This window comes from Microplitis mediator, chromosome 9 (assembly GCF_029852145.1).
Source record: "Microplitis mediator isolate UGA2020A chromosome 9, iyMicMedi2.1, whole genome shotgun sequence".
Lineage (NCBI taxonomy): Eukaryota > Metazoa > Arthropoda > Insecta > Hymenoptera > Braconidae > Microplitis > Microplitis mediator.
The window spans coordinates 15,590,355-15,601,238 of NC_079977.1; the positions used below are offsets into that span (position 1 = coordinate 15,590,355).

Genomic DNA, 10,884 nt, shown 5'->3' on the forward strand with positions numbered 1-10,884 from the left:
CTATTAAGGAGACTTTTGAAGAGTATCAAATTACCTAAAAAATGCCGCAAACAGCGACCCGATAACTTAAAATGCGGCTGAGTTATAGAGAATTAAAAAAAAAATCCCAACTTTCCCATGTATTTTAAATGGGAAAACTTCAAAATCAAATGTAAAGTACTTAGAATTAAAATTGAGAGCTAAAACTTTCAGAGAATTTTTTTTTCAATGTCTACAACAATATTTTTCAGTGGGAGCGAAAAAAAAAAATAGTCGTTCCAAACGGACCACCCTAATACATACACTTGGACATCCTCTTGAAAATAGTTCAAAAAGCTTCTTAGGATCTCAAAACGTCGAGATCTGTTGAAAACTCGGTTTTTGAAAATCGATCCGAAACCAATGACTTCCCTTTTTATTGAATATATATCATTTTCTAAGCGGGAAGTTAAAAATATTTTTCCCCTACGTTCAAATGCTACCATTCTTCCAAACGACTTCTCTGATGTCTCCAAAGACTCGAAAATTCGATCAAGACAGTAGTTTTAGCTAGGATCAACGTCTAAGAAAATCTATAGAAAATCAGGACTCATGGCTTATGCTGAAAGAAAATTTTTTTTTCTTACTCAGTTTCGACGTTTTTCAATTTTGTAAATTCATAAAAAATTACCCAACGTAGCCCTTTTGCTTGTAGAAAAGACTTAATTTTAATTGGATTTTTTAATTTTAATTTAATTTCATTATGCAATAATCGTTATCTAAGAAGTTTTATAAATTTTTTTTTTCATGAAAATTTTTAGTTAGTAACTTATTTTGAGTTAAAAAAACCACATTAAAAAAAAAAATTCTTTTGCTTTTATATAAATAATAATTAATATACAAATTTTGAGATTTCTAAGATATTTTCATCTAAAAATCACACCGTCTGAAAATTATAATATTTCATAATTTTAATTATTATAAAATTTTCGCACCATTCCAGTGCCGAAAGTTTAAATACCTACCCTTTTTAGAGAGCGAAGAAAGTCGTTCTTTTCTTTTATGAGAAACCAAACGATAAAAATTAGCGCATCCGCTCTTCTTCCCATTAACGGAGAATAATTTTAATTTTCATGTGAAGATATGGGGAAATATCGTATTCACACCACGGAGGTATAGGGCTGCACTCGAGTCGAGACAAGACAAGATTGAAACGATCTTTCCTCGATCTTGGCACTTTCCTTCTTGTCTTGATCTCAAACTCAAAATGTAAGTCTCATATTGATCTCGAAAATCGGTCAACTCTTTACATCGTCTTGTCTTGTCTTGTGAAGATCTTGTCTTCGTCTTAAATTACTCTGAATTTTTCTTAAATTAATTAAAAATATTTTACACAATTATATTTCATTGGTTTGTATTTTATAATTGGGATAATTGCGCGATAACCGTAAATATAAAAAAATGTTTATAAAAAGATCTTGAAACTAAAGATTATAAGCTTGAAAATGCTTTTTCTAAAATCTTGATACGATTACTTTTCACAACGTTACAGCCTTTTAAAAATCATTAAAAATTTTCTAAAATTCTTCTTTTCCTTTAATTTTTTTCATTAATGCTTTTTTTCTTAGACTTAGTAAGTAAATAAAATACTTTAAAAAATTTTAAAATAAATACAACAATATATAAGTTGACGAGTTAAAATGATACAATTAATGCGCGCTACTCTAGGTCTTTTAAAAAAATTTCAGAGATTAATCAAATATTGATTATCAAATTTAAACAAACTAACGTAAATAATATAATTAATTACACATTTGTGAATTGAAAAATTGAAATTTATTGTATACAAAAATAGAGTTTGAGAAATGGTATAATATCTCGCTTATAATTTGGCCAACGTAACTCATTCTGTCGTATTATACTGAGAGCTTAAAACCAGTTTTTAGTGAAATCTAGGCATACTACTCCATCAGAACTTGATGCTAAACATAAACCACTTTAAAATTATATTTATATAACAGATCAAATTAATGGCAAACATACGATTTACAATGCCCGAGAGGCATAAACGGAAATAAATGTAAACTTGCTGAATCTAAATTCACAATAAATTAGAATATAACTAATAACACTTGGATTTAAAATCAAAATACAAGATTTACAATTATTAAGACAAAATAATAAAAAGTGAAATGAGGTGATTGACTTAATCACTTTCAGAACTGCTAGTACTGCTACTACTTCTACTGATGTCACTGCCACTTCCACTCGCAGACCTGGACCTTGAACGTGATCTCGATCGGGATTTCGATTTCGATGGAGACCTGGATCTTGCAGGTGAAGCTGAGAATGATCCCGAGTGTGACTTGGTAGGTGATGAAGATCGTGACTTTGATGGAGAGCGTGATGGACTTCTTGATTGGGGAGACGATGTACCTGAATGATTGGATTTTGCTGGACTTGATGATTGTGATCGGGAGCGAGACTGAGACCGCGAACGAGATTGCGATTTTGATTGAGATCGTGAAGATTTTGATCGCGAACGGGAGCGAGATTTTGATTGTTTTTTTGAGTGGCTTTTAGATTCAGATGAATCTTCTGATGATGCTCTTGAAGAAGGACGTGAACATTCTCCATTCTCGCTTCCTTCTAGAATCGAAACAAAACACCAATCATTACCATTACACTGTCTTTTATGAATACATTTCTTCTAAATTGAATAAAATTAATAATACTGACCATTTTTATCATTCCTCGTTTCTTCGGTTTTATCTTGCTCTTGTTCTTCATCTTCATTTCCATCTTCCTCCTCCTCTTCTTCTTCATTTTCGTTAGGTGGTTCTAATTGTTTTTCACGATACCGCTGCATCTTGAACTCACTAGCATTAAGTGACCGATGCCTGACAATCAAACGCGTGTTAGTTGGTGGCTGTCCAGTTTTTTGACGACGTTTGCTTAGCCGCACACGTGTCTCCAGTTCGTTGTAATAGACCTATAAACAAATATACATTGAATAAACAATCAATGGATTATTAAAAAAACACAGCATTGATGACTAAAAATAACTTACCCCATCGCTTTTCATCACCAAGAAATAGTTTTCTTCGTAACCCTTGGAGCTCTTACTCTTGACATTCCAATTATATTCTCTGGCCATTGTATATTCATACTCTTCATCATCATCATACTCAATATCAGCAGTAAAATCTCTTCTACGTTTCTCCATGGTCTCCTCCAGTGGTAAAAAGTAAGCCACAAATTGTTCACCACTTTCATCCATAACACCACGAATCATAGCCTGTGACATTGCTTCAATTTGTGCTGGTACGGGTATTGCTAATGGTGCAGGATCAGAATCGAATATAACCTGAGCACATGGATGCTTCCATAACTTAAAATCTGGTAACACAGGCAGTATTTCAACTGGCACCACACCATCTTTACTGTAATGCTTTTCGATAGGAATTTTGTTATCTTTAAATGTTTTCTCGATAGCTTTGATCTGACTTGCACGATCCAAGTATAAGGTTTCTTCTTTTAAATTATTCTTAATGTTGTAACCAACTTTAGCTTCAACTTTGTCCATTGTCTGAGGCTGAAATCTCGTTTTTTCAGTAGAAATGTACTCTGTTCTTCGCAACCACGAGACACTACGCGCATGATGTCGAGACCGTTTTGAGTCCTGTATCGTAAAAATATCTTCTTCAAGTAATTTTTCATCTGCTGGATCCAACTGTGCATTTTGATCTTCATCAGCATATGTACCACAATTTATCAAATCGACTTCTACGCCTAAATCATGCTCTGTCAAAATTTCGTACTTATAACTGCGTTCGAGTGATGTTGGATTATACTGAACGAATCTAGAAACATAAAATATATTAAAAATAAAAAATTATTATAGTTAATTAATAAAAAACAGTATTAATAAATGCTTCACCTTGTAGATTCAAATGGATAGTTGATAAACTTCAAGTCGAATGGTATGTCTGCTATTGTGTTGCAGTACTTTACTTTGCAAAGTAACTCTGACCTATTAAACAAATCAATAATTTTAATAAAAAATAGACACAAACTTTCAAAAAAATTATTAATGAAGTCTCAAAATCATATTAAGTGAATTGAGTATATATTTGAGAAGATTAGCAATATAATGAGTCATGATAGAATTGGTAAACGTCGAATTTGAATATATATTCATCATACGTTTGATTAGAACGAACCAATAATATTTGAAATAAAAAAGGATGGTTCACTACAGATAGATAATAATAATAAAAATAAAGAAAGATTAATTGATGAAAATGTACATTAAATATTAATTATATTTATAAATAAGTAAATCTTATTATATGTTAAACTAATGCAGAAAAAGAAAATCACAAGTTAAAAAATTAGCATCCAGAATTCTTCAAGCCAAAGTTATTTTTTATACCTTTTTTCTTCAGGTCTTGTTGGACGTTTTTCTCGCTCAGTAGGAGTCCTGTTTGTTTGGATTGTCGGAGCCATTATTTGAGATGAAGATAAATTTTGCTGGGTGAAAAAAATGTAAAAAACGTTAATATTCTATACACACAAATTCAAAATAGATTACAACACCACATTAAAAATTATATATAACTTTAATCCTCAACACGATTTGATATTGAAAATAAAAAAAGGAAAAAAAACAATCGGCAACGAAAACGGAAGTAAATTTCTCATTATTTTTTGATTAGCTTTCAAGCTTTCTGATAAAAATCAATTTGAAAATAACTTTTTAACATTTTTTTGAATTTTAAGATCTTCAAAATACATAAAGAAATAGTTCAAATAACTATTTAAGTCATAGAAATTATATTTAATGAAAAAACTTTGAAAATATAGTGAATAATTCACTATAAGTTTCAGTTTCAAAGTTATTTATCGATAAATCAGCAAAAAATGAACTTTTTTTCTGGAAAATTCGAAATACCGATAAATTCCAATCTAAAAAACCGATTTGGCTCATTTCCGATCTTGATCATACTATCGAACCAACGAATATCTAAGCCAAGTTTTATTTCGATCCCTTCAGAATTGTGCGCGCTATCGTGGCCACACGTCTCAATATATATTTTACGAATCATACGGTTGATTTTACAATTTCATAATAAAGACAGGATACATTTTTAAATGAAGTCAAAGCAGCGTCATTTAAAGCTTATTCAGAAATAAGAAAGCATCTCGCGCCAAGTACATGTTCCGCGCATATGGTGCGTAAGTATATACCGTGAGTGTACCCTGTCTTTTTTTTTGTAGTCAGACCCTGTTTACCAGTTAAAAATTTTTTAATTATCATAAAATATTTATCTAAGCCGTTTTTCTTGAAACGTTATTCAAAATAAAAACTACGGGAGCAACATTTTTTATTCATTTTCAAATTTCAAAGTGCCATCATTATTAAACGAATTGACCGATTTGGCTCATCATGGAACTCAATCGAGATAATTATTCATAGACTAAGTGCGCAAAGTTCATCAAGACCCGTTTACGGTTACGTAACAAATGATCCGAGGACAATTGATCCGTGACAATTAATCCGCGACAATTGATCCTTGCGACGATTGATCCGTCAATAAAATTCGTATAACATGAAAAATTACGCCCTTTTTTCACTAATTTTGTGTGCATGTAACATAAAAAATATACTCACACACAAATTAGTGAAAAAAGGGCGTAATTTTTCATGTTACACGCATTTTATTGACGGATCAATCGTCGCAAGGATCAATTGTCCTCGGATCATCGGTCGTGTCACCCCCGTTTATTGTTGTAGGCGCTATCATCGCAACAAATTGCGTTATATTACATATACACTAATGCAAAAAATTAAAGGAGCAGAAAAATTTTATAAATTTTTTAGTGATTTTTGGAAGGCTGTAACTTGGTGAAAAAAAATCGTATCGAAAATTTAAAAAAAGCATTTTATAGCTTGAAATCTCTAGTTTAAGTGTATTTTTTTCAAAATTTTTTAAAAGCTCCGATTATTGCGCAAACATGAGAAATACCGCGAGCCAAAAAATTTCTAAATTTTTTTTTTTTTTCCGAAGAGCCCACGGACCGCGGAAAAATTCTTTCAACTAAACGAATGCATACATCGTTTAGCAAATTTATTCAGCTTCAATTTGGTTTTTTTTTTAACCCCGTAAGACGATTTGTCGCAGAGATATCAGCCTTCAAACAGAAAATGATCCTTTTGGCTTTGATCTTCGATATTTCAGGTACCAATGATCGCACAGAAAGTTGAAGGGCGGCGTTGAAAACTTGAATAAATTCCCTACAAGACCCTGTCATCATTTTTTGAAAAAAAAAATTTTTTTTATTTTTAACATCCATTAGAAGAAAGTACAAAAAAATGACTTTTTTTGGTTTTTTAGTAAATCAACCGCTACTCTGCAAATATCGATAAAAAAAATAATGTTGCCAGGGACTTTTTTAGCTTAATGTACCCCCAAGACCCCTGTAAATTTTTAAATTGATCCATGGAACCGTTTTTTGGGAATCATCGATCAAAGTTTAGCTAAACAATTAAAGGAGCAAGTTTTGTTCCTTTAATTGTGCAATCACAATCAATATGAAAAAATTTTTTTTTTTCGACTTTTCTCAAATTTTTGCGTTGGTAACTCAGCAAATGCAAGGAAATGACAAAAAAAATAAAAAATTTCCAAAAAATGTCAAAAAAAAATTTAGAACACAAAAAACAAGTTTCAAATTTTTTTTTTCTTCGATTTTTTTTTGACATTTTTTGGAAATTTTTTATTTTTTTTGTCATTTCCTTGCATTTGCTGAGTTACCAACGCAAAAATTTGAGAAAAGTCGAAAAAAAAAAATTTTTTCATATTGATTGTGATTGCACAATTAAAGGAACAAAACTTGCTCCTTTAATTGTTTAGCTAAACTTTGATCGATGATTCCCAAAAAACGGTTCCATGGATCAATTTAAAAATTTACAGGGGTCTTGGGGGTACATTAAGCTAAAAAAGTCCCTGGCAACATTATTTTTTTTATCGATATTTGCAGAGTAGCGGTTGATTTACTAAAAAACCAAAAAAAGTCATTTTTTTGTACTTTCTTCTAATGGATGTTAAAAATAAAAAAAATTTTTTTTTTCAAAAAATGATGACAGGGTCTTGTAGGGAATTTATTCAAGTTTTCAACGCCGCCCTTCAACTTTCTGTGCGATCATTGGTACCTGAAATATCGAAGATCAAAGCCAAAAGGATCATTTTCTGTTTGAAGGCTGATATCTCTGCGACAAATCGTCTTACGGGGTTAAAAAAAAAACCAAATTGAAGCTGAATAAATTTGCTAAACGATGTATGCATTCGTTTAGTTGAAAGAATTTTTCCGCGGTCCGTGGGCTCTTCGGAAAAAAAAAAAAAATTTAGAAATTTTTTGGCTCGCGGTATTTCTCATGTTTGCGCAATAATCGGAGCTTTTAAAAAATTTTGAAAAAAATACACTTAAACTAGAGATTTCAAGCTATAAAATGCTTTTTTTAAATTTTCGATACGATTTTTTTTCACCAAGTTACAGCCTTCCAAAAATCACTAAAAAATTTATAAAATTTTTCTGCTCCTTTAATTTTTTGCATTAGTGTATATTAGGGTGCTCTGTTTAGAACAAACATTTTTATTTTATCTGACACGAGAAAATTGTTTTGTTTATTTTGAGAAAAAAATTCCCTGAAAATTTCAGCTCCCAATTTTAATTTTAAGTATTTCCTCTCGAGCATTGGCGTTTTCTCATTTAAAAAGCATGTAAATAACAGATACGTATGTATTTTGTAATTAGGTTATCTTATGTAATGTAATAATTTTTATTATTATTTTTGAATAAATAAATATTTTATTTTCTCAGAATATTGTTTATCGTTATTTCCATCATCATGACCACTATTATTATTATTTTAAGGAAGTACAATTTATAGAATTTCCATAATCAAATTTCAACAAAAATAATGTATGTTAAATCAATATTTTAAATGTGTACGTCAACTTTTCATTCTTCAGCACTAATAAAATGTAGCTTTAACATATTTATTGAGATAAATTTAATACCAGACGTGTGTTAAATTAGCATTTAATTTAAGTCAAAATAATTAATTAATTGTGTCGATTTTTCAAACAAACACTTGTGTTATCATTTGATCCGTGGTAACTTGTTACAACTACATTAAAAATATGTAGATTTAATATACTTTTTAAATTAAATTTAACACGACAAGTTTGTTGAACTTACACAAAAAAATTGTTATATTTACAAGATTTTTGTGTTAATCTATTTAACACTAAACCTGTGTTAATGTTTGACACAAGTATAATGTGTTAAATTATACGGAAAAAAAAATATTGCTCCTCGAACGATCTAAAGTATAGTAACTCGTAGATTGTTACCACAACAATACGTACACGGAAAAAATTTTATGGTAAAAGTTACCATCAAGTTATAGTACAATTTTTAAACTGAATTATATGATTGATAATATCATTTAAATTATTAAATAAACAATCTGAATGGTAGTGTCTACCATCTGTATGGTAAAGTTTACAATTATTTATGATAAACAGAAATTATAACTGTTATTATCGTAAATAATTACTACTATTATAAAAAATCCTAATTCTTAATAACCTGATGGTAATGGTTACTATCAGCCAAAATAATGATGACCATTTCAGCTAATAAAAAATTAAAATATAAACGTTATAGTCAGACGCTTGTCTATGTATAATTTGATTAACTGGGGAAGTGATTAATTTCACACACACACACACACAGACACACACACACACACACAGGCATACATATATCTACGCACGTGCACATGTACATAAATACGGGGTCGCACACTTACCTGCACACAAGCACACACGCGCACACTTACCCGCACACAAGCACACACGCGCACACTTACCCGCACACTTACCCGCACACCTTCACACTTACCCGCACACATGCGCACACTTACCCGCACACACACGCACAAATGCGCACACTTACCCGCACACACGCACGCACAAATGCGCACACTCACCACATGTGCACACACGTGCACACATATACCCTGGCACGTACACATGCACACACACGCGCGAGCGCACTCATGTACACACTCACGCGAGCACACACACATTCTTAGTTAAGAATTTTTACAACTTTGAATAGTAACAGTTACCATCTTCTATTGTAACAATTATAATTTTTAGTAATTACAATTAGCATCTTCGATAGTAACCGTTACCATCATCAATTGTAACTGTTATCATTTTCAATTGTAATACTGATCATTACAACCACTGAAAAATGTTATTACCACATTAGATAGTTAAAATTACAATTTTTGTATAGTAGATACAATAATTAATTTCTCTCCGTGTATGCTTATGGTAACAATACCGTATCGTTCCAGTAACTATCTATTAGATAGCTGTGAGCTCTATACGACTTTCCGTAGTCGTCACCTCACACGGCACCGTCTAACCTAACTAAACATCCATTTTCGCGCCAAATTTGAATATCGTATAATTGTTGCTAGCAGACGTTTAAAAAAAAAATAGTGTAAAAAACAATTGTGATGTTGAAATATGGACCTACGAGTAATTAATAAATTAACAGAGTAGAATCTCCATAACTATGTTGATATATTTATTGATAAGTGTTTTTTTATGCTTTTTGTAATCAAATATACATTCACAACCAAAAATCTAAATATCATATATAGTCGATGTTTTATAATTTAAATGTGATACGTAAATAGAAGAAAAATAATTAATAAACAAATAAGATCTGAATTATTTTTTAATTTAAAATTAAATTACCAATAAATAAATTCAAAAAATTAAAAGATATATTTATATTTATATTTAAAATTTATTTAGACTATAACTAACTAATAAATCTGTTTTATAAATTATTTTATTTAATCAAAGTTATTTGCTTATCATTTATTGATGAATGATAAAGGTTTTTAAATATCTCATATAATTTTCAATGTGCGTGACGTCAGATAGGGCTCAGAACGATTCCGTATAGATCTCAGAGCTATCCACCGTATTGTTGTCAGAACGATACAGTAGATCGTTGCAGTAACATTCTAATAGATAACTATAGCGTATTGTTACTGTAACTATACAGTATACTTCTGAGAACAATATTTTTTCCTCCGTGTAACAAAAAAAATTGAGTGGACCGTTTGGGACATGTGATTTGTGTTAAATTTACCACAAATTTTTCAACTGTGTATATGAACATTATCTTCAAACATACATACATTTTTGCCGTTTTATTAAATTATATATTGTCGTATATATAATAAAAATATAAATTTTTTTCATGCGGGAAAGCATAAATTTTGTGTCAACTTACTTGTTATTAGCTGATGGTGATCTTATCTAAATGTTTCACTTGAAGTGTATTGATCAACAGCTCTTTTCTTCGTACCTCCTTTTCTATTCTCTTGATTTAGTAAGTAACTATTACTCTTTTCTAATCAAAACCTTTTTTTTAGCAGATATATAAGATCTCTACTAGCCCACTAACTTGGATAAGAAGAAGAACCTAGATATGACCTTACTGGTTTGGCACTCAAGACACAACTGAGTTCATTTGGGTTCCTCGAGCAGGCCTCCAAAAACAGGACGATTTCCCGATCTCTGTACATTGGAGAAAATTATACTCCCACGCTGTGCCACTATCATCCGAGTCTCCCCACTCCCTTTGAAAACCAGTTTTAGGGCCAGAACATCCCTTCCTCGGTGGTTTTCCATATTGTAAATACTTCAGATCCCTCGCTTTTTGCCTTCTGTAATTGTCTCCTCTACTTTAGCGATTACTTCAACATTCATTTTTTATCATTATAATTTTTATAAACAATTCAATTATTTAAATTAACTCTTTCAATTT

General features: G+C 30.8%; 1 protein-coding gene across 1 annotated transcript; it reads right to left on the reverse strand.

Annotated features, from left to right (window-relative positions):
- Positions 1 to 1,780: 1,780 nt before the first annotated feature.
- LOC130674544 (RNA polymerase II-associated factor 1 homolog) lies at positions 1,781 to 10,660 on the reverse strand. Its single transcript, XM_057479897.1, has 6 exons — positions 10,348 to 10,660; positions 4,394 to 4,491; positions 3,899 to 3,991; positions 3,029 to 3,821; positions 2,698 to 2,950; positions 1,781 to 2,607 (listed from the first exon to the last, which is right to left on the reverse strand). The coding sequence occupies exons 2-6, from the start codon at positions 4,465 to 4,467 to the stop codon at positions 2,165 to 2,167; spliced, it is 1,656 nt and encodes a 551-aa protein (XP_057335880.1). The 5' UTR covers positions 4,468 to 4,491; positions 10,348 to 10,660; the 3' UTR covers positions 1,781 to 2,164.
- Positions 10,661 to 10,884: the final 224 nt, after the last annotated feature.